Here is a 24,143-nt window from a genome sequence, read left to right as displayed (position 1 = left end):
CATCATGGCACCTTGAGGCCATGACTTTCACTGTTAAAGCAGGCCCTCATTTGGCTGCAGCAGGAGTCCTGTCCTCCATTAAATCAGTATCGCCGGCTGGGAAACTGTATGGCCTGAGGTAAGTAACTAAACTCGGTTTGATCTTAAGCCCTCCCATGTATCGCTATCAGTGGGCAAGGGGAAGTTAAAATCGTAACTGCTGGTGTGATTTCATTCTCCGTTGAAGACAATGGGCAGTAATGTTCGGCAGGATACAAACACCCTCCCATCTTCTCACCCGGTTAAGTTAAAATGACCCTCCTCCACTGACTTCAATGGAGAATAAAATCAGGTTGGGCAGAAAACCATCACAGGGATCAATTTGAACCTTATTTGGTTCTCCAGAAGCTGAATGGGGTAGGCTGCAAAGCTAATTTTTAACCTGTCCAATTTTATTCAGCTCAGGGGTCCATGGGTAATAATATTGAACAGAGTGTAATACTACTGTTCCAACCAATCCCATGGCTTATCAACCACGTTCGTTAGATTCAAAATTACCTGCAAATGGAAGAGAAATTGGGTGGAGATCTGGAAGTGGTTTTGGGGTACTTCCTGCATGTCTTTTTATCTCTGGGTTAACTCCAGGCAATGCTTAATGCCTTGCATTCAACAAGATGTCATGGCATACAAACAGGAATAAATGCTTTGATTTAATTGTGTCACGGGAATGATCAATGTAAAACAAAAATCACGATTTTCGCATTACTTCCACTGGTGTGATTCACTCCACCAATTTACATGTCTGGTAAAGTTAGACATGTTGCAAGTATTGTGCCTTCCGTGCCCGGTGGGCACCGCGGGGACTGGGGTGGTTTGTTGACCCCTTTAATCACATCTTAGTTTGATGTTTGTAAGGTTCCTTTAAAGTTTTTCCTTGATTTTACAGCTGACCTGACTTAGGGGCTGTGCTTGATTTCTCCCTTGTTTTTGTTAATTTAGTTTATTGTTTTGACTCAAAAGAGTTGCAAGTATTGTGAGGTGAGAAAAAACTTTTTCACACAGCGAGTAGTTAGGGTTTGGAATGCACTGCCTGGAAGTCTGGTGGAGGCGGGTTCAATTGAGGCATTCAGGAGGGCATTGGGCAATTATCTAAATAGAAACAATGTGCAGGGTTACGGGGAAAAGGCAGGAGATTGGCACTAAGTTAAAATGCTCGGAGAGCTGGTGCAGACATGATGGGCCGAATGGCCTCCTTCCACACCGTAACAATTCTGCGATTCTGTGAAGTAAACTGCTTGGGAGAAAAAAGTTTCCCAATGTGCCCTACAACGCCCCCTCAAAAATGTTTCTCACATAACATCTACATTTCCCTCAGAAATGAGCACGTGTTCCAGCCCGGGGTATTCTAATGCCCACTTTTGCATCAAACCAATTGATTTTGTGCGGCAGCAATCTGGGAGCAGCTGCACACCGCTTTGGTCTGACTCCTTTTGGAGTTGATCCCAGCCTCATACAAAAGCCATATGTTCAGACAATCCTTCAGGCCGCCTGAGAATCTGGAGAAACAATCTAGACAGTGACAGCCGTATTTCAATTGACAACACTCTCGCCTGAGTCCAGAACCTTTCTTTCCTTTTGCTCTCTTGAGTTAACACAAAAACACAATAAGATTGTGCAAATGCTTTTGACTTTCTCATCCCTAGACATTGATTTTGAATTTAACTCATTTATAAGAAAAAAGTAGCTAATTTCCATTTGTTGACATATGTGTATTAAGACATGGCTGAATCACTAAAATAGCATGTGTGCTAATTCCCTAAGGTTGCATTTAAGGGTTGTTCAAGTGTAACTATGCAAACTTGTTGGAAGCAAGGTGGTTTAAGGGTACTGTTTATTTCGAACTTTTGAAGAGCATTGATAGTAATGACACAGGAACATGGAAACGTAGGAACAGGGGTTAGCCCCCAACCCAGTTCCACCATTTAATGAGATCATGGCTGATCTAGACCTTAAATCCAAATACCTATTTGTCCCTTATCCATTCATACCTTTGGATAATGATCTCAGGTTTTAAGTTACAGTTAGATTCATATCAATTGTCGTTTGTAGAAGAGAGTTCCAAACTTCTACCATTCTTTGTGAAGAATTGTTTCCAAATTTCACTCCTGAAAGGTCCACCTCCAATTTTCAGACTCTGCTCCCGAGCCCTAGACTTCCCCAAAAGGCGGAAATTCTACTGTTCAAGTCACTCTTTAACTTCTGAAACTCCAGGAAACACAGCTCCAGCCTGTGTAATCACTCCTTGTAATAACCCTTTAGGGTCCTTGTGTCTTTCTGATAAATCTGTGTTGCATTCCCTCCAAGGCCTCCAGGGATATGGAGCAAAGGCGGAGCACAGCCAAGACCGAATGGAGTGGTGGGGTAGGCTGAAGGAGCTGAATGGCCACATCCTGTTTTGAATGGCAGTCAAAAAAATGCTAATCAAACATGCTTACCAAGTTTAAAAACAGGTTCTTCCAAAGTGGAGGTGCCCAGAACTGCTCACAGTATTCCAGGTGTAATGTCTACTCCCTTGTATTCTGGCCCTCGTGATAGAAAGGCTCATTCCATTATCCTTTTTGATTATTATCTGTACCTGCTGATGATATTTTAATGATCTACGTGATTGATGTTAATCTCATCACTCCGTATTATGCGTTTTAAACATTTTGGGGCACAACATCATGTCTACAGGTGGTAATGTGCTCTTTGCGTCAGTAAAGGAAGTCAAATGAACTTGCACTATGTGGAAATTGCAATGTATTGACCAATAACATTCATATAATGTTCAAAGCCCTTTAGTGTTGAGTTCGAAATCCCCTATAACTGATGTTCACAGCTACCTGGGCTGATTTTTGTGTAACACATTCTTTCCTTGTCACTAACCAAAATGCTATTGTCTTTAAGCAGCCATACACAAAGATAGGTAGGGAAGCGAGGGACTGGAATTCTCTCCCCACAGATGCTGCTAGACCTGTTCAGTTTTTTTTTCAGCATTTTCTGCTTTTGTTTCAGATTTCCAGCATCCGCAGTATTTCTGCTTTTATCTAAAGTGTCAAGAGGACGTGGAGTGGCCAAAGGGATTTGGATAGTCTAAGTAAGTGGACAAAAATTTGGCAGAGTGGAGTAAAATGTGGGAAAATGTGAACCTGTCCACTGACGATTAACAAATGTAAATATAAAGCGTGCCAGAAGAGTTATCTCCAGGGAACACGCCTCCTCTGCCGATTCCGGCAATGCTCCCTTGAGCACGAAGTGAACACTCCCTCGATTTGCATTGAGACCGAAAGTAGGGAGCCAGCCGCTGGTGACATGGCGTCTGCAAAGGAACTAGAGAAGGCGAAATCTCAGGCGACCTGTTCACTCTGCCGAGATTTTTACAGGGACCCGGTGATGCTGGACTGCGGCCATGACTTCTGCCGCGCCTGTATTTTCCAGCACTGGGAGGCGATGGCCGGAGTGGCCAGCTGCCCGCAGTGCAGACAGCGCTTCCCCGAGAGGAGCGTCAGGACCAACCACTTGCTGTCCAACATAGTGAAGACCATTCAGGGTCTAACTCTCAGTCAGAGCCAGGCCCACCACTGCGAAAAGCACGACGAAAGAATCAAAATGTTTTGCGAAGAAGATCAAAGTGCGATCTGTGTGATCTGCAGAACGTCCCGGGATCACGAGAACCACACAGTCAGACCCTTGCAGGAAGCGGTGGAGATGTGGAAGGTAATGCATTCCTATCCTGTCCATGTTACCTGTCTCACTGACGTCCTGCTTCACCTTAAAACCAACTCATGGGCAACGAGGGCATCCATTGCACGACCTGGAAGGTGCCTGGTGTGCTGTACCTCCATTTATCCCAACAGATGTGAAAGGGATTAGATAGGATCATAGGCATCGGCCGTTCAGCCCCTCGAACCTGCTGCACCATTTCACTAGATCATGCCTGATCTATTACCTCAACACAATCTTCTCGTGCCATCCCCATATCCTTTGATATCATTGGTAGCTAGAAACCCATCAATCTCTGCTTTGAACACACTGAATGACTGACCCTCCACTGTCCTCTGGAGTGGAGAACTCCAAGGATTTCACACCTTCTGACTGAAGAAATTCCTCCTCATCTCAGTCCTAAATGGCCTGCCTTTTATTGTGAAACCGTGTCCCCTGGTTCTAGACTCCCCCTTCCCCACCACCACAGCCAGGGGAAACATCCTTCCTGCACCAACCCCGTCAAGCCCCATAAGAATTTTGTACACTTCGATGAGGCCACCTCTCATTCTTCTAATGAGGCCCAGTCTCCTCAATCTCTCCTCATGGCAAAATCCTGCCGGGATTAGTCTGGTAAACCTCCATTGAGGAAATACAGAGGAACCATTCCCTCTGGTTGAGGAAATTCAGGAGGAAGGGCCATACATATTAACATTGGAGCCAGGTCATTCAGAAGGGAAGTCAAAGAAGCACTCCCTCACTCAAAGGGCCGTGGAAATCCGTAACACTCCCACCCCACCCCACCCGTCCAAACAAAGCTGTGGATGCAGGGGATGTGGGGGGATTGGAGCTGTCAACACTGAGCTGGATAGATTTTTGTCGGATCAGGAAAACCAGGGATATGGAGCAAAGGCGGATAAATGGAGTTGAGGCGCAGGGCAGCCAGGGCCTAATGGAGTGGTGGGTTGGGCTGGAGGGGCTGAATGGCCTCATCCTGTTTTGAATGGTGGTCAAAAAATGCGAATCAAACATGCTTACCACATTTAAAATTGATTCATTGCGTCGTAACTGCGCTCCAAATGCTATCCTGGAAGCCTTTCGGTTTTTGTGTGGGTTATATGGGTCAGAGGGTCCGGGTTGGGTAGGGGAGCATTGATTAATTTAATCCTCCAATAGAAGACTGGGGGGGGTTAAATCCAATGCCCTCTGCTAAGTGAGTTGCTTAGCACATGACCTAGGTCTTCCTGGGAGAACTTGCTCCTAACCAGCCTCTGCATTCATCCGTGACAGTGGAGTAGTCGTCAGTGCAAGCATTTGTTTTCATGCAGCTCGTTCTGTTTCAGGAGAAGCTGAATGCGGTGAAGGAATCTCTACAAGCACAAGTGAAAGACTATTCCAAAATCCAGAGTGAGGACAAAGCAGAGCAGGCCAAGCTAAAGGTGAGGTATTGAAATATTCATCGTTATCTTGTGTCATGGCGGGTAGGACAATCAGCTGGATGATGTGTAAGCACTTGGCGAGGGAGGGGGGTGGATGCTGATTGCCCTGTTCCTAACTTTTAAGTTCCCTTTGCTGTTGGCTCTTTAAGCTTCCCGTTGACATCAACCTGATGATGCATCCCTGTGAAAATCAATAGGGCCTTGCGCAGCAATGTATTACTTTGTGGTGTATGCACGCTGCATGGCTGTCAACGAGCTCTAAAAAAGTAACCACCATCTGCATCCAAATTCGGGCAGGACTGCAGATAAGTATTTCAATCTGGCCGCGCTCCTAGAACAGGGGTGACACTGGTGATATGCGTCGTATTTGCAATAACCTGCTCTAAGTATATGATGGGTATGCCTGTAAAGGATATACCAGGGAAACCCTTATGTTTCGCCCATGCTCTGTTGATGATGTGTTGCTGTTTTAGCAACAGTTCCATTAATGCCATGGATCTGTACTGCCTCAGACCAGTACTGCAGTGTTGGATTCGGCTGAGCAGAACCTTGGGTGAATTGGCCTAGCTGTTAGAGCTCCCCTCACCCCAGGAGTTGGTCCACTTTAAGCTGTCCAGGCAATAACAAACAGCTTGTGCTTATACAATACAAAATCAGAAAGTGCTGGAAAAACTCAGCAGTCCTGGCAGCATCTGTGAAGGGGGAAACAGGGTTAATGTTTCGAGTCTATATGACTCTTCATCAGAGCTGAACTTGGTTTCTGAAGAAGATTCACATTGGATTCCAAACTCTAACTCTGTTTCTATCTCCACAGATGCTGCCAGACCTGCTGACCTTTTCCAGCACTTTCTGTTTTTATATCAGATTTCCAGCATCCGTAGTATTTTGCTTTTATTTTGTCCTTATATTCGTGCCTTTAATGCTGTATAATGACCCAAAGCGCTTCACAGGAGAGTTAACCAACGAAACGTGACACAGGGGATATGAGGGAAGGTGGCCAAAAGCTTGCTCAGAGAGGTTTTAATGGGCACCTTAGAAATGGAGAAAGGTGAAGAAGCAGCAAGGGCTAGGGAGTGAATTTCAGAGCTTAGGCTCTGAGCAGCTGAACGCAGGGCCACCAATGTTAGTGAAAATGTGCTGCGGGGAGGCAGGGGGGAGTGATGCGCAAGAGACATGAATTGGGGGAATGTATAGTTTGAGTGTTATGGGGCTAGGGGAGATGACAGTGTAGAGTCTGAGTGATATAGGCCTGGAGAAGATGACAGTGTAGAGTGATATAGGCCTGGGGAGGTGACAGTGTAGAGTCTGAGTGATATAGGCCTGGAGAAGGTGACAGTGTAGAGTGATATAGACCTGGGGGTGGTGACAGTGTAGAGTGATATAGACCTGGGGAAGGTGACAGTGTAGAGTGATATAGACCTGGGGAAGGTGACAGTGTAGAGTGATATAGACCTGGGGAAGGTGACAGTGTAGAGTGGTATAGGCCTGGGGAAGGTGACAGTGTAGAGTGATATAGGCCTGGGGAAGGTGACAGTGTAGAGTGATATAGACCTGGGGGTGGTGACAGTGTAGAGTGATATAGACCTGGGGGTGGTGACAGTGTAGAGTGATATAGACCTGGGGGAGGTGACAGTGTAGAGTGATATAGGCCTGGGGAAGGTGACAGTGTAGAGTGATATAGACCTGGGGGAGGTGACAGTGTAGAGTGATATAGACCTGGGGGAGGTGACAGTGTAGAGTCTGGGTGATATAGACCTGGGGGTGGTGACAGTGTAGAGTGATATAGTCCTGGGGGAGGTGACAGTGTAGAGTGATATAGACCTGGGGGAGGTGACAGTGTAGAGTCTGAGTGATATAGGCCTGGGGAGGTGACAGTGTAGCGTCTGATTGACATAGGCTTGGAGAAGGTGACAGTGTAGAGTCTGAGTGACATAGGCTTGGAGAAGGTGACAGTGTAGAGTCTGGGTGATATAGGCCTGGGGAAGGTGACAGTGTAGAGTGATATAGACCTGGGGGAGGTGACAATGTAGAGTCTGGGTGATATAGGCTTGGAGAAGGTGACAGAGTAGAGTCTGGGTGTTATAGGCCTGGAGAAGGTGACAGAGAGAAGGAGGGGTTTGAAAACAAGGAGAATTTTAAAATTGACGCTTTGGACCGGGAGCCAATGGAGATCAGTGAACGGTGGGGGTGGGGGAGAAGCCCTCGCTTCCTATTTAACAGGTTGCGGGTTCGAAACCCTGCGCCCCAGATGAATTAGATCTCTCAGCAACTGCATCAACGGGGCCCGCGAGTGGCAACATTTTACACCGGACTACCTGGCACGAGTCAACTTTCTCAGGGCAATTGAGGCCGTTTCTCTGCCTTTCAACCCCTCGGCCTCAGTTTAAAGTATCCGCGAAGGTAACACTGACAATGGGATTGCAATGGATGGAGCACAACACAGGCAATGCAGAGAAGCCAAACTTGCCAAAAGGTGAGGGGCGAATAGAAAAGGTGACAGATTGTGCCCATGCCAAAATTTCCCCAGGTTTCTGGCAAGCTTTCGGCAAACTGACGTCCAGGGTGTGACTTTTGTGATCTTTCATTCTTTGACAGTTGTATAGAAATTTCGGACCAGTGGGTCGAAGAGATCCCATTCCTTCTGATCACTAAAACCTTTCCACTTATTTGAACAGAAAGAAATTTACAAACAGCAGCAGCACATCCAGTCCGAATTTATTAAATTACATAACTTCCTGGTAGAGGAAGAACGGAACCTCATGATTAAGTTTAAAGAGAAGGAAGAGCTTATTCTACAATTAGAGGAAAATATGAAGGAAACTTCCAAGGAAAGTGATTCGATCAGCCGATTAATAACAAATATCGAGGAGACATTGAGTCTGCAAGAGATGGAATTACTGAAGGTAAGCAGTCAGCAATACCGAGGTGAAAACAACAGAGGATTAGCAAAAGTGGCTCAGGTTGAATATTGCTGGCTATTGTAGAAATGAATACGTGAGTTAAACTGTGAAACAAAACAGAATCACAGAATGGTTACAGCACAGGAGGAGGCCATTCATCCCATTGTACAAACTTATGTAAATACCAACAAAGGAGCAGGAGCAGGCTATTCGGCCCCTCGAGCCTGCTCCGCCATTTAATAAGACCATGGTTGAACTGATAGTAACCTCAAATTTGCATCCCGCCTACCCCCGATACCCTATCACCCCCTTGCTTACCAAGAATCTATCCACCTCTGCCTTAAAAACATTCAAAGACTCTGCTTCCACCAGCTTTTCAGGAAAAGAATTCCAAAAACTCTCAGCCCTCAGAGAAAAAAATTTTGCCTCATCTCCATTTTAAATAGGTAACCCCTTATTTTTAAACCGTGACCCTAGTTCTAGATTCTCCCACAAGAGGAAGCATCCTCTCCACATCCACCCTGTGAAGTCCCCTCAGGATCTTATATGTTTCAATCAAGTTGCCTCTTACTCTTCTAAACTCCAGCGGATACAAGCCTAGCCTGTCCAACCTTTCCTCATAAGACAACCCACCCATTCCAGATATTAGTCTGGTAAACCTTCTCTGAACTGTTTCCAATGCGTTTACATCCTTCCTTAAATATGGTGACCAATACAGTACACAGTAGTCCAGATGTGGTCTCACCAGTGCCCTGTGTAACTGAAGCACAGCCTCCCTCCTTTTGTAATCAATTCCCCTCACAATAAATGATAACATTTTATTAGCTTTCCTAATTACTTGCTGTACTTGTATACTAACCTTTTGTTTTTCATGCACTAAAGCACCTAGATCCCTCTGCATCTCAGAGCTCTGCAATCTCTCACCATTTAGATGATATGTCTCTCTTTTATTCTTCCTGCCAAAATGGACAATTTCACATTTTTGCACATTATACTCCATTTACCAGATATTTGCCTATTCACCTAACCTATCTATATCTTTTTGTAGCCTCCTTATGTCCTCTTAATGACTTACTTGCCTACCTATCTTTGTGTCATCAGCAAATTTGACATCCATCCCTTCATCCAAGTCATTTATGTCAATTGTAAACAGTTGAGGTCCCAGCACTGAACCCTGTGGCACACCACTCATTACATATTACCAACCTGAAAAAGACCCATTTATGCCTACTCTCTGCTTCCTATTAGCCAGCCAATCTTCCATCCATGCAAATATGTTGCCCCCTATACCATAAGCTTTTATCTTCGCAATAACCTTAGATGTGGCATTTTATCAAATGCCTTCTGGAAATCTAAGTGCAGTACATCTACCAGCTCCCCTTTATCCACAACACACGTTACTTCCTCAAAGGACTCCAATAAGTTGGTTAAACATGATTTCCCTTTCACAAAACCATGTTGATTCTGCCTGATGACCTTGAACTTATCCAAGTGCCCTGCTATAGCTTCTTTAATAATAGCTTCTAACATTTTCCCGATGAGAGATGTTAAGCCAACTGGCCTGTAGTTTCCCGCTTCCTGTCTCCCTCCATTTTAGAATAATGGAGTTACATTTGCTATCTTCCAATCTAATGGAACCTTTCCCGAATCTAGGGGAGTTTCAGAAAATTAAAACCAATGCATCAGCTGTCTCACTAGCCACGTCTTTTAAGACCTAGGATGAAGTCCATCAGGACCCGGACACTTGTCAACTGCAGCTCCAACAATTTACTCAGTACCACTTCTCTGGGATTGTAATTTTCCTGAGTTCCTCCCTCCCTTCCATTTGCTGACTTATAGCTGCTTCTGGGATGTTACTTGTACCCTCTATAGTGAAGACTGATGCAAAATACCTGTTCAATTCATCTGCCATCTCCTTATTTTCCATTATCAATTCTCCAGGCTCACTTTCTATAGGACCGATGCTCACTTTGTTGACTTGTTTCTTTTTAAAATATTTATAGGAATTCTTGCTATCTGTTTTTATATTTCTGGGTAGCTTTCCCTCATACTCTAATTTTTCCCTCGCTATTAACCTTTTAGTCTTTCTTTGCTGTTCCTTATATTCTGTTCAATCTTCTGGCCTTCCAGTTATCTTTGCACAATTATATATTTTTACTTTAAGTTTGATGCTAACTTTCTAGTTAACCACGAATGGTCTGTCTGTCCCTTGGACTTTTTCTTACTCTTTGGAATGTATCTATTCTTGGTATTCTGAAATATCCCCTTAAATGTTTGCCACTGCATCTCTATTGACCTATCCCTTAACCTAATTTGCCAGTCTTGTCTGTGCTGGTTATCTGAAGGAACAGTTCACCCAGCACCATTCCCCTGCTTTCTGCCAATAACCTTGCACGTTCTTCCTTTTCAGATAATGATCCAGTTCCCTCTTGAATAATGCCTTGATTGAACCTGCCTCCACCACACACTCAGGCAGCGCAATCCAAACTCTGACCACTCGCTGGGTGAAAAAGATTCTTCTCTTGTCGCCATTGCTCCTTTTGCCAATGGCCTTAAACCTATGCCCTCTGGCTCTCGATACTTCCACCAATGGAACAGTTTCCCTCTATCTACTTTGTCCAGACCTCTCATGATTCAGAATACCTCTACCAAATCTCCTTTAAACCTTCTTGTGCGAGGAAAACAGCCCCAATTTCTCCAATCTATCTATGTAACTGAAGCCCTTCAGCCTTGGAACCATTCTGGCAAATCTTTTCTGCACTCTTTCAAATGCCTTCACATCCTTCCCAAAGTGTGGTGCCCAGAACTGGACACGACACTCCACTTGAGGCTGAACTAGCGTTCCGGACAAGTTTAACATAACCTCCATGCCTTTGTACTCTAATAAAGCCTAGGATGTTTGTATGCTTTATTGACCACACTCTTAACCTGTCCTGCCACCTTCAAAGATTTATGCACATATACACCATTTGCCCTTGAAACCCTTTAAGAAATGTAGCCTGTATTTTGTATCATCCCTCCACGTTCCTCCTACCAAAATGAATCACTGCACACTATAAGGCCATAAGACATGGCAGCAGAAGTAGGCCATTCAGCCCATTGAGTCTGCTGCGCCATTCAATGAGATCATGGCTGATCTGATAATCGTCAACTCCACTTTCCTGCCTTTTCCCAATAACCCTTGATTCCCTTCCTGATTAAAAAATCTATCTCAGCCTTGAATACACTTAACGACCCGGTCTCTACAGCCCTCTACAGTAAAGAATTTCACAGATTCACTACCCTCTGAGAGAAGAAATTCCTCCTCATCTCTGTCTTAAACGGGCGACCCCTTACTCTGAGATTATGCCCTCTGGTCCTAGACTCTCCCACAAGGGGAAACAACCTCTCAGCATCTACCCTATCAAGCCCCCTAAGAATATAAATATGTTTCAATAAGGTCGCCTCTCATTCCTCTAAACTCCAATGAGTACAGGCCCAAACTACTCAACCTCTCCTCATAAGAAAATTCTCCCATACCTGAGATCAACCTAGTGAACTTTCTCTGGACTGCCTCCAATACCAGTATATCTTTCCTTAGATAAGGGAACCAAAACTGTTCACAGTATTCTAGGTGTGGTCTAACTAGTGCCTTGTATAGTTTTAGCAAGACTTCCCTATTTTGATACTTCATTCCCTTTGAAATAAAAACCAACATTCCATTTGCCTTCCCTATTACCTGCTGAACTTGTATGTTAGCTTTTTGTGATTCATGCACGAGGAACTCCAGATCCCTCTGTGCTGCAGCTTTCTACAGTCTTAACCTGTCTATATCCCTCTGCAGACTCTGTGTGTCATCCTCACAACTTGCCTTCCCAACTATTTTTGTAGTCATTCGCAAACTTAGCGATAGTACATTCACTTCCTTCATCCAAGTCATTAATATATATTGTAAATAATTGTGGCCCCAGCACTGATCCCTGTGGCACTCCACTAGTTATAGGTTGCCATCCTGAAAATGCCCCCCTTATCCCAACTCTCTGCCTTCTATTAGTTAGCCAATCATCTATCCATGCTAATATACTAACCCAACACCATAGGCTTTTATCTTATTAAATAGCCTTATGTGCGGTACCTTATTGAATGGCTTTTGAAAATCCATATATATTACATCTACTGGTTCCCCTTTATCTATCCTGCTTGTTACCTCCCCAAAGAATTCTAATAAATTTGCCAGGCATGATTTCCCCTTCATGAAGCCATGCTGACTCTGCTTGATTATATTATGTATTTCTAAATACTCTGCTATTATATCCTTTGTAATAGACTTAACATTTTCCCAATGACAGATGTTAAGCTAACTGGCCTATAATTAACTGTTTTTTGTCTCCCTCCCTTTTTGAATTAGGGTGTTACATTGGCAGTTTTCCAATCTTCTGGGACTTTTCCAGAATCTAAGGATTATTCAATGATTACTACCAGAGCATCCACTATCTCTGTAGCTACTTCCTTTAATATCCTAGGATGCAACCCATCAGGTCCAGGGGACTCATCGGCCTTTAGCCCCATTAGTTTCCCCAGTACTTTTTTTTATCATGATCGTTATTGTTTTTAATTGCTCTCCCCATTTTGCCCCTTGATTATTTGGTATTTTTGGAATGCTATTTGTGTCTATCATGAAGACTGATGCAAAGTATTTATTCAACTCCTCTGCCATTTTCTGGCTCCCCATTATTATTTCCCCAGCCTCAATCTCTAAGTGGCCTATGTTCACTTTGGCCTCGCTCTTCCTTTCTATATATTTAAAGAAGCTCTTACTATCCATTTTTATATTACTTGCTAGTTTACCCTTAAAGTTTATTTTCTCCCTCTTTTTTTTGGTCATCTTTTGTTGGTTTTTAAAACCTTCCCAATCCTCTGGCTTACCACTAATCTTTGCCACATTGTATGTTTTTTTCTTTCAATTTGATACTTTCCTCAACTTCTCTAGTTAACCTTGGTTGGTTTATCCCCTTCCTAGAATCCTCCTTCCTCACTGGGATATATCTTTGTTGGGAGTCATGAACTATTTTCTTAAACATCTGCCATTGTTTATCAACCATTTTTTCTGCTAAACTCCGTTCCCAGTCCACTCCAGCCAACTCTGTCCTCATTCCTTTGTAATTACCCTTACTTAAGTTTAGCACAGTTGTTTCTGACCAAGTTTCTCACTCTCAAACTGAATGCTAAATTCTACCATGTTATGGTCACTGTTTCCTATGGGATATTTTACTCTGAGATCATTTATTAAACCTGGTTCATTACACATTACCAGATCCAAAATAGCCTGATCTCTGATTGGATCCACAACATATTGTTCTAGGAATCTGTCCCAAATACACTCAATGAATTCCGGCTCATGGCTACCTCTGCCAATTTGATTTTCCCGATCTACGTGAAGATTAAAGTCGCCCATGATTAATGTACTACCTTTTTTACATACCCTCATTATCTCCTGATTTATTCTCTGTCCTACAGTATAGCTACTGTTAGGGGGCCTATAGACTACTCCCACCAATGTCTTCTTCCCCTTGTTATTTTGTATCTCCACCCATATGGTTTCTACATCTTTCGATCCAAGATCATCATACTTATTCCATCTCAGACTAACAAAGCTACCTCACCACTCTTTCCATTCTGCCTGTCCTTTCGAAAAGTCACATACCTCTGAATATTTAGTTCCCAGCTTTGATCTCTTTGTAACTGTGTCCCCATAATGGCTATAAGATCATACCCATTAACCTCTATTTGTGCCATTAATTCATTTATTTTGTTTTGAATACTACGTGCATTTAAGTAAAGAGCCATTAATTTTGCCTTTTTACCATTTTTCCCCCTTTGACCCTATTTGCTGCTTTTTTTTTAATGTTTGTACACTCTGTCCCTTCCTGTCACACTCTGGGTATCATTACCTAAATAGCTGCCCTGCAATGCTGCCATATCCTTTTGCTTTGTAAGCCTACCTATCCCCTCTCCAGAACCTTCCCCCCCACCCCCTATTTAGTTTAAAGCTCTCTCTACAATCGTATTCAATTCACCAGGACATTGGTACCAACGTGGTTCAACTGAATCCTGTCCCACTGGGACAGCTCCCTTCTACCCCATTCCTCCCACGTTGAACTTTGAGCCACACACTTAACTCCTTGACTTTATTTACCCTATGCCAGTTTGCCTGTGACTCAGGTAGTAATCCCAAGATTATTACCTTGGAGGTTCTGATTTTTAATTTAGCTCCTAACTGTTCAAATTCTTTCAGCAAAACCTCCTTTCTAGTCTTATCGATGTCGTTGGTACCAACGTGGACGATGACAACTGGATCCCACCCCTCCCATTCCAAGTTCCTCTCCAGCCCTGAGGGGGTGTTCTTAACCCTGGCACTGGGCAGGCAACACAGCCTTCGGGACTCACACTCGTGGCTACAGGGCGCAGTATCTCTCCCCCTAATTATACTGTCCCCTACCATTGCTACATTCCTTTTTCCTCCCCCCCCACTTGAATGTCTCCCTGTACCATGGTGCCGTGGTCAGTTCGCCCATCCTTCCTGCAGTCCCTGCTCTCGTCACCTGCTCTGTATCAAATTTCATCTGCCATTTGTCTGCCCATTGTAACAACCTGCCTGGGTCCTTTTGGAGTTCTACACTAGCCTCCTCAAACTTCCAAGTTTTGTATCATCTGCAGATTTTATTAGATATCAGGATAGCAGGGCTTATGCATTATCGATAAATCACTTTCAGAGTGAGATACCATCTGGAGATGAATGGACTCAGTAGCCATAGAAAGCTGGGACTTGACTGGCTATAGAGAAAGGAATGAGGCACTGATGTCAGTTTTCAAATGAACTGTATAATAATAGTTCTGGGGCAACTGGAATGGGTTTCAGGGTACTATAGTCTAACTGAGATTTAATTTTAATTGCAATATGCATTTTACTTGCAATAATATCACAGGATGATAATCTGCACTAAATATATGATGGGTATGGCTATAAAGAATATACTTGAAAAACGCTTATGGTTTGTCTGTTTGTCTGTTGACGAATATTTCAGATAGATCGGTAGATAGCTAGATAGCACAGAACCATCTAATGGCCAGAGTTTCACATTATGATGCTCAAATGGTAAATGTTAACATTGAGATTGTTCACAGAAATGCAAAGTCCAGACAAAAGGAAATAAGTCTATGGGCAGGAAGGGCACAGCTTTTACCAGATATTTTTAATATATATATGAAATGATTTACAAGTTTTGCTGACAACATTTCACTTCTTTTGTAGATAGCTAAATCCATCATCGACAGGTATGGAATTTATTAATATATTTGTAAATCTAAATGTGGAATATTAACGAACCATTATCGGCAGTCAAATGTAATTTTATGGAAAATGTTTTGCTTTCCACATAGTTTTTTTTCACAAAATGTTATGGCAGGCAGATGGTAAATGCCAAGCTGCCCAAATCCCAGAGGGAATCTTGAAGCAGCTGTTACAACAATTTGCACTTATTTCGAGATGCGGACATTGAATTCAGTAAAAAGAAGGCCACCAAGTCTTATAGGTTTCTTAAAAAACTAAATTAAACCTTCATTAAATAAAAAATTGATTTCAAGCACATGCATAGGTTTACAAATTACTACTATAATAACTTCTAGCTCCCCTGATTAATCTAACTCCTAGTTACACCCCCGTTAAGGCAACAGTAAAAATACATATATTTTAAAAGACCCAGACAAAGTAACACAATGCCCTGAACAGCTGAATTCAAAGTGAGTTTTCTTAACTTCAGTTCAGCGGTTTGGGCACAGAGGCTGGAGACTTTTCACACTTGTTATATCTTGGAATGCCAGCCTTGCACACAGTCTTCACTCCTTTATATATGTTTTTCCCTTTGAATGCAAATTCCCATTGTTTCACTATGTCTTTGGACTTTACCTCTTTAATAATAAAAAATTATCATAGCACCAATTTTTCCAGTAATCTTTGGGAAAAATAAACACACTGTTTCTTACCTTCTCCTGGCTAGGTGAAACATTTCACCCCCTCTTTTAAATTCAACCTAGCCTGGTTTATTTAAAAATGTACATGTTCCCTTTACACCTTGCATTCTAAAACTTCACCATGTTTATCTACTTAACAGTTCAAACCTAGTTTATCTTCTGATATATCAAAGCCTTCAGACCAGCTGCCTTTAATTCAATTAAAACGCACACACAGACTCATAGACACAGACCCCACTCTTACTGCACTTTACAATAAAGTCCAATAACATTATGAAAATTATTATATCTTCCTGACAAAAAAAGAAAATCAAGGTTTTTGACTTCCCATTCGCTAACCTGTTCCCTTCCACTTTGAATTCGAAACTTCCAGCAAGGTGGTTGTTCTCCTGTCCTACCTTTCTCTTGAAAGTTAACAGTGGGTAAATTACTTAGATTTACGTGTTTTAATGTACAACACAGTTACAGGCTTTTTGGTCCACCCAACTCTACACCCTCACTGTAGATCGGGAAGAATTAGACACCAGCACACGGGGGTCAGTCAGTCCTAATTTGGAAGCCGTCCTTATTTTTCCATAAGACTTTGATGTGTTATTGTTACTTAGTGTGAAATGAAAAGACTGTTAGCCATTTGAGAAGCTGGGGAGTAAAGTTGGTCGATGAGTCGGAGATTCTTTGCAGCCTAGTTTGAGGAGGTGGATGGTGCAAGTGAGCAGCACTTTGTAATTGCACAATCTACGAGGACATAAGAATTTATTATAATGGTATTGTCATAAGTATGAAAATCGCAGCAACCGGAAGTACAATTTCCCTGCAAGATGTCTAAATGTAATATACCTTTAGCTATAGATGTGCAAAGAATAGAAAGAACTTGCATTTATAAAGTGCTTCCACTACCTGAGGTCTTCACAAAGCACTTCCCAGCTAGTGAAGTGACCCTTAGTGTAGTCACTGCTCCAGCGGAGGGAGAGACGGATGGGTAGATAATGATTTTGTTATAATTCATTTCAGGTTAATACTCGTATACAGTAGAAAGATAGGTTTGTGTTGTATGTGGGAAATTTCGCCCGCACTAGTGTGACACTTGTAAAAATGTGGGCCTAACAGGGCATTTAGAGGGACTAGGTTAGAAAAGTTAAATAACTAAAGGCCTGACTGATCTTCAAATATCCTCCTTGAAGGTGGAGAATGATCGGTGGTGGTTGTTGCAAGCTAAAGGACAGAGGGCCATTTTGAGACATAAACCCATCTCTGCTTTATCTCATATTATAGGACGCTTGTTATATGTTGCAATATAAATAAATATGAGCCCCTTTTATCATTTTTCAGTATTAAAGGTCGCTCAGTTGCAGTTTTTATTAAAGCTGCTAAAGTACAGATGTTTTCGTTAGAATTAGTTTGGAGAATCATGTTATGTTAGGAGCTCTGTGCAGTAGGAGTGGCTGTTAGTTTGAAGATCATCATTAACTGCCGAACAAGGGGAAATTGTAGAGCGGCTGAAAAACAAAGATCTACGTGCCAAAGCCGTGATTGGCTGGAATGGGGTTGTGGAGCATGAAGACACATGATTGGATGGATGCTGCTGTGGTTTAGTCTTGTGGTATAATGACAGGGGCTTAGGCCTTTTTCAGAGTAGTGGATTTAATATTGGGCACCAGGTGGGTGCACCAGGATGAACTGCAGGCAGTACAATGGACAAAGGCACAACGCTACCCAAGGATCAACAGAGTAATTTAATTCTCGATTGCTCCTTGTAATCGCTCCACCTTTGGTGGCCGTGCCTTCGATTACTTAGGCCACAAGCTGTGGAACTCCCTCCCTACACCTCTCCGCCTCTCCACCTCCCATTCCTCCTGGAAGCCATTCCTTAAAACCTACCTCTTTGACCAAGTCTTTGGTTGCCTGACATAATATCTCCTTACATAGCTTGGTGTCATACTTAATTTTATAATGTTCCTGTAAAGCGCCATTTTTTTTATATGGTCCATTTTAAAAGTGCTATTTATAAGTGCCATTTTATTTATATGGGACATTTTATTACGTTCAAGGCGCTATAAGAATGTAAACGTTTGTGCACTGCTGCTCAAACATTGCGTGACTTAATAAGTCACACCTACGCTTAAATAATATGGAGGTAGCTTCAAACGATTGGAGAGACAATCTAAAGGGACTGTAAATACTACAAGGTTTTATGTAGTTTTTTCATGTGATTGACCAAATCAAAGAGGGAAAACACGGTCGACACTTATATACATTCACAAGCCATGGGATTAAACTATTCAGTAAGAAATAAACATCTAGCTCATTATTCATACAGGTGTGATGTTAAATTCAAGAAACCCACCAAAGTTTCCATTGAGCTCAATCTGGCTGAACTCGTTGGGCCACTACAGTATATCACATGGAGACGGATGCTAAGGATCATCCATCCAGGTAAAGCTAAATTAGACTCCTCTGTTCCTACTTGAGATATAACAAAAACACGCTTTACTTAACAACACAAAGATACAGACTGTTAATGGGCTTACTGGGCATAGATGGCTGGACAGTACTGAAGTCATGCCACTTTCAGTGGCAAAGTGAAAACTATTGCTGGTTTAGTGTGGGTGCCAGCGGATTACGGTTGGTAAATCAGACATCTAAATCAGGTTCAAAAACAAAAATACCTGGAAAAACTCAGCAGGTCTGACAGCATCTGCGGAGAGGAACACAGTTAACGTTTCGAGTCCGTATGACTCTTCAACAGAACTAAGGAAAAATAGAAAAGAGGTGAAATATAAGCTGGTTTAAGGGGGTGTGGGACAGGTAGATCTGGAAAGAGGGCCAGTGATGGATGGAGATAACCAAAAGATGTCATCGACAAAAGGACAAAGAGGTGTTGAACGTGGTGATATTATCTAAGGAATTTGATAATAGGTGACATTAAGGGTAGAAAGCAGGACGAGCAAGGTAAAGATAGCCTTAGTAGGGGTGGGGTGGGGGGAAGGAATCGAAATACGCTAAAAGGTAGAGCTAAAAAAATGGATGGGAATACATTTAAAAATAATGGAAATAGGTGGGAAAAGAAAAATCTATATAAATTATTGGAAAAAAGGGGGATCGGAAAGGGGGTGGGGATGGAGGAGAGGGTTCATGACCTAAAGTTGTTGAACTCAATATTCAGCCCGGAAGGCTGTAAAGTGCCTAGTCAGAAGATGAGGTGCTGTTCCTCCAGTTTGCGTTAAGCTTCACTGGAACAATGCAGCAGGCCAAGGATGGACATGTGGGCATGAGAGCAGGGTGAAGTGTTGAAATGGCAAACGACAGGGAGGTCTGGGTCATGCTTGCGGACAGAACGAAAGTGTTCTGCAAAGCAGTCACCCAGTCTGCGTTTGGTCTCTCCAATGTAGAGGAAACCGCATTGGGAGCAGTAAATGCAATAGACTAAATTGAGGGAAGTGCAAGTGAAATGCTGCTTCACTTGAAAGGAGTGTTTGGGCCCTTGGACGGTGAGGAAAGGGGAAGTAAAAAAAAAATTAATAAATTTTTCCAGGTCCAGAAGAGAGCATGAAGCAGCACCGAAGTAATCATCGATGTACCGGAGAAAGAGTTGTGGGTTGGGGCCTGAGTAGGACTGGAACAAGGAGTGTTCCACATACCCCATAAAGAGACAGGCATAACTGGGACCCATGCAGGTACCCATAGCCACACCTTTTATTTGGAGGAAGTGAGAGGAGTTAAAGGAAAAATTGTTCAGTGTGAGAACAAGTTCAGTCAGACGGAGGAGAGTAGTGGTGGATGGGGATTGTTCGGGCCTCTGTTCAAGGAAGAAGCGGAGAGCCACCAGACCATCCCGGTAGGGGATGGAGGTGTAGAGGGATTGGACGTCCTTGGTGAAGAGGAGGTGGTTGGGGCCAGGGAACTGGAAATTGTTGATACCTCCATCACCCCCTACACCTCAACCCCCTCCCACGGCACCTTCCAATGCAACCGCAGAAGGTGCAACACCTGCCCCTTTACTTCCCCTCTCCTCACTGTCCAAGGCCCCAAACTCTCCTTTCAAGTGAAGCAGCATTTCACTTCTACTTCCCTCAATTTAGTCTATTGCATTCGCTGCTCCCAATGCGGTTTCCTCTACATTGGAGAGGCCAAACGCAGACTGGGTGACCTCTTTGCAGAACAACTTTGGTCTGTCCGCAAGCCTGACCCAGACCTCCCTGTCGCTTGCCATTTTAACACTCCACCCTGCTCTCATGCCCACATGTCCATCCTTGGCCTACTGCATTGTTCCAGTGAAGCTCAACACAAACTGTAGGAACAGCACCTCATCTTCCGACTAGGCACTTTACAGCCTTCCGGACTGAATCTTGAGTTCAACAATTTTAGATCATGAACTCTCTCCTCCATCCCCACCCCCTTTCCGATCCCCCTTTTTTCCAATAATTTATATAGATTTTCCCTTTCCCACCTATTTCCATTATTTTTAAATGTATTTCCATCCATTGTTTTATCTCTACCTTTTAGCCTATTCGATCCCTTCCCCCCACCCCACCCCCACTAGGGCTATCTTTACCTCGCTCGTCCTGCTTTCTACCCTTAATGTCACCTATTATCAAATTCCTTAGATAATATCACCACATTCAACATCTCTTTGTCCTTTTGTCGATGACATCTTTTGGTTATCTCCACCTATCACTGGCCCTCTATCCAGCTCTACCTGTCCCACACCCCCTTAAACCAGCTTATATTTCACCTCTCTTCTATTTTTCCTTAGTTCTGTTGACGAGTCATACGAACTCGAAACGTTAACTGTGTTCCTCTCCGCAGATGCTGTCAGACCTGCTGTGTTTTTCCAGGTATTTTTGTTTTTGTTTTGGATTTCCAGCATCCGCAATTTTTTGCTTTTATCTAAATCAGGCTAGAAGGTATCCTGGAGTCGAAATGGATCAAACTCCTTGGGAGATAGGCTCACAGATCTTTGGCTTTATAGTATTCCTATAATGTGGTAAAACAAAGCGGCTTTTATCATTTTCTTAACAGACCTGAATATTGGGTGGTATGTCTAGCAGGCAGTAGTTGCAATAAACCCCTATGATGCACACTTTTCCAACCATTGGGGCCTTGCATGGGCAGAATTCTTCTTAAACACCATTCTCTTTCTTCAGGTACCATGCCCCGAGAGGGCATTGGCGAACATGGATCTCCATGTTAATGTTACTGTGGAGGCGTTGGTGGTACATTCATCCAGTTTGCGAGGCTCTTTAGATAAATCGTTGTTTGTCTACTTTGATCTCTTATGCCATCGATCTTTCCTGTAATCATCAGACTTTCTAAATCATGATTTCTTATTTCATGTCCAAGAAATTCCAACTGTCTCTTCCTGATCCTGGTCAGCAGAGTTCTTTTGGTCTCAGATTTCACTAGCACCTCTCTTTGTTGGAGAAGTCTCACTTGCCCAAGGTATCTTCATCATTGGCCTCAAAAGCCACAACTCTGCAGCTTCAATTCTTGTCTGCATTGCTTCACTGATCGTGCAATGTTCGCTTCCGTGTGTCAAAATTAAACACGCCAATGAAAGGCATGTTTGATTTGGACACACGGAAGGGTGATAGTGATTTGGGGTGATAGTGTAAATGGGTCATAGCAAGCAGGAAGGCCATTTTGCACCACTGTTGATTTTTATTTTGGTTGACTTCAATGATAATAGAAATCAGGAGAGCTGATAAGCAAGCTGCCAACTCACTACCGCCAGTTTTGCACCATTTCACAGTCATGTTCTGCCCCCAAAGTGTAATTTTGGGTGAAAGTATAAAAGCAGCCGAGGAGAATTTAGCAACTGGTTACACTTCTCTGCAGATCTTTATTTCCATTTTGTGCATAACGGGCGGTTAAATTGATGTCAACCATTGTACATTATCATCCAAAGTCAGAATTAGCCGCAATGCAAATAGGATTGTATCTACTGGAGGTCAAGTGGTGTAAATGGACTTTTCGTGTTTTGTGAACTTCGCTGTATATACAATTAAATGCACTTTTTTAACAAAGAAAACATATCCAAAACTTTTATCTCACCAGTAACATTCATTTTTTTTAAAGCTCCCAGTTCCCTGACTCTGGATCCAATGACTGCACATCCGAACCTCAAACTTTCCGATGACTTGACCCAGGTAAAACGTGGTGAGACAGCGCAGATGGTTCTTCCCCACCCGAAGAAGTTCAGCAACCGGCGCTCCATTCTGGGCTCCGAGGGATTCACTTCTGGGCGGCACTACTGGGAAGTGGATGTGAGCGGCTGCACCTTCTGGGTGTTGGGCGTGGCGAGGGCGTCTGTCCCAAGGAAGGGAGATTTCCCCCTGGAACCCAAGGCTGGAGTGTGGGCCGTTGGACTATGTTGGCAGGATGGTTATAAAGCTCTCAGCTCGCCCCCTACCCACCTTCCTGTCAGTGTGAGGCCCAAGAAATTGGGAATCTATTTGGACTATGAGGGGGGACAGGTGACATTTTGCAATGCAGATGACATGTCCCATCTTTACACTTTCTCTGATACGTTCAGTGAAGAACTCTACCCTTATTTCAGCACTGGCTGCAAGGCTAATTCACTAAAACTCGTCTCCTTACAATTGTAAGAAATACTTAGTGTTAAGGAGGGAGAGCTTTCATCAGCTCATACATAAGGATAAACGCATTTGTAATCAGGATTAAAGCAGGATAAAGTCATTCTAACTTTTACTGATGGTGTAAGTTGGACGATATCCAATTAGTTGCCCATTATACATCTCCTGTAATTTTAATTCTAATTGAAGTCACTGAAATTTGATATTGCCCATCTTACAATAAGATCCAGAAGTTAGTCTGTTCAACACTCTGGAAGGTCTTGAATTTCTGCGGAGTTTCCCCAGATCAAACCTTCCACAAAAGGTCGGGAAAGTGATTGGGAACAACCCTGCAAAAATCTAGGGATGGCTAGCTTGCCTTCCTCATTAACATTTTTGGGTAGAAATTTGTCTTGGGCACTTTGCTAAATGCTTGATAAGTTAATGGTCTTCCATAACTCAACTGTATTAAAATAAATTTAACCAAATGTGAAAGAATAATAGGCAGCCGATTCCGTTTCACCTGTTTTGCACTCCCGCCCAAGAACCATTTCACCCAGGTAGACCTGAGGCCATGGGATGACCTTCAGAGATAACAAAGAGTGAAATTGCACTTGGGCAATACCATAAAGCAGGCAATAGTGAATCAGCCATTCATATTAAAGCCTGCCTAATTTTCTTTTCTGCTGACGACTAGTTGGATAACAGATGGACGCATTACACTTGGTTGGTGAAGGACAGAAATTACCCAGATTAATCCACGAAGTTCTCTTTGCCTGCTGAAGATATCGTGATATCAGTTTGACAATTGACATCCATTATGGAAACATCCCATCTTTTTTTTTTAAATTCAGTCGATAAATGATATATTTGTAACTAGAAAATTTGGAAATTTGTAGGGAAAAATCAGGGCAGTGGGACTATTTTGATAGCATTTTTTGATGAGCTAGCACAGGCATGATGGGCTGAATGGCCTCCTGTGCTGCAAAATCCATGGTGTGATCTAACACATGGGTTCCTTATACTAAAATGAAGGGTGTAATTAGTATAGCATTGCGAAAAGAGCAGAAGAGTGGGACTAAGTTAATTGACCTTTCAAAGAGGCCATATGGACATAATGGACCTCCTTTTTTAAAATGTATTCTTTCATGGGATGTGGACATTGTGGCCAGCATTTGTTGTCTGTCCCTAATTGCTCTTGAAATGAATTGATTGCTAGGCCATTTAGGAGGGAGCTTAGAGTCAACCACATTGTTGTGGGTCTGGAGTAACATGCAGACCAGACCAGTTAAAAACAGCAGATTTCCATCCTTTAAAAGGACATTAGTGAACCAAATGAGTTTTTACAACAATGCATGATAGGCTCATGGTCACCATTACTAAGACTAGCTTCCAATTCCAGATTTTTTATGAATTGAATTTAAATTCCATCAGTTGTCATGGTGGGATTTGAACCAATGTCCCAAAGCATTAGCCTGGGACTCTGGAATACTAGCCCAGTA

The 24,143-nt window shown here is 42.9% G+C and overlaps 1 protein-coding gene across 2 annotated transcripts; it reads left to right on the top strand.

The window, feature by feature from the left end:
* Positions 1 to 3,166: 3,166 nt before the first annotated feature.
* Positions 3,167 to 23,482, top strand: LOC144695692 (nuclear factor 7, brain-like). 2 transcript variants are annotated; one of them, XM_078566640.1, is made up of 6 exons: positions 3,167 to 3,735; positions 5,064 to 5,159; positions 7,835 to 8,062; positions 15,351 to 15,373; positions 18,387 to 18,502; positions 22,145 to 23,482. In XM_078566640.1, the coding sequence occupies exons 1-6, from the start codon at positions 3,331 to 3,333 to the stop codon at positions 22,672 to 22,674; spliced, it is 1,398 nt and encodes a 465-aa protein (XP_078422766.1). In that variant the 5' UTR covers positions 3,167 to 3,330; the 3' UTR covers positions 22,675 to 23,482. The 2 variants fall into 2 exon arrangements, with proteins under 2 accessions (XP_078422766.1, XP_078422765.1); XM_078566639.1 differs by lacking the exon at positions 15,351 to 15,373 and having other exon boundaries at positions 7,835 to 8,069; positions 18,371 to 18,502.
* The last annotated feature ends 661 nt before the right edge of the window (positions 23,483 to 24,143 follow it).

This window comes from Cetorhinus maximus, chromosome 21 (genome assembly GCF_964194155.1).
Source record: "Cetorhinus maximus chromosome 21, sCetMax3.hap1.1, whole genome shotgun sequence".
Classification (NCBI taxonomy): domain Eukaryota; kingdom Metazoa; phylum Chordata; class Chondrichthyes; order Lamniformes; family Cetorhinidae; genus Cetorhinus; species Cetorhinus maximus.
The sequence above is the reverse complement of the archived record's forward strand: the minus strand, read 5'-3'. Positions and strand labels throughout refer to the sequence as shown.

What these genes read in the sequence shown, in the direction of transcription:
- LOC144695692 (XM_078566640.1), top strand. Translation starts at nt 3,331, where the DNA reads ATGGCGTCTGCAAAGGAACTAGAGAAGGCGAAATCTCAGGCGACCTGT. An exon ending in AAGAGATGGAATTACTGAAG is followed by an intron (nt 8,063 to 15,350) that starts GTAAGCAGTCAG and finishes CTTCTTTTGTAG; the next exon opens with ATAGCTAAATCCATCATCGA. An exon ending in GCTAAGGATCATCCATCCAG is followed by an intron (nt 18,503 to 22,144) that starts GTAAAGCTAAAT and finishes TTTTTTTTAAAG; the next exon opens with CTCCCAGTTCCCTGACTCTG.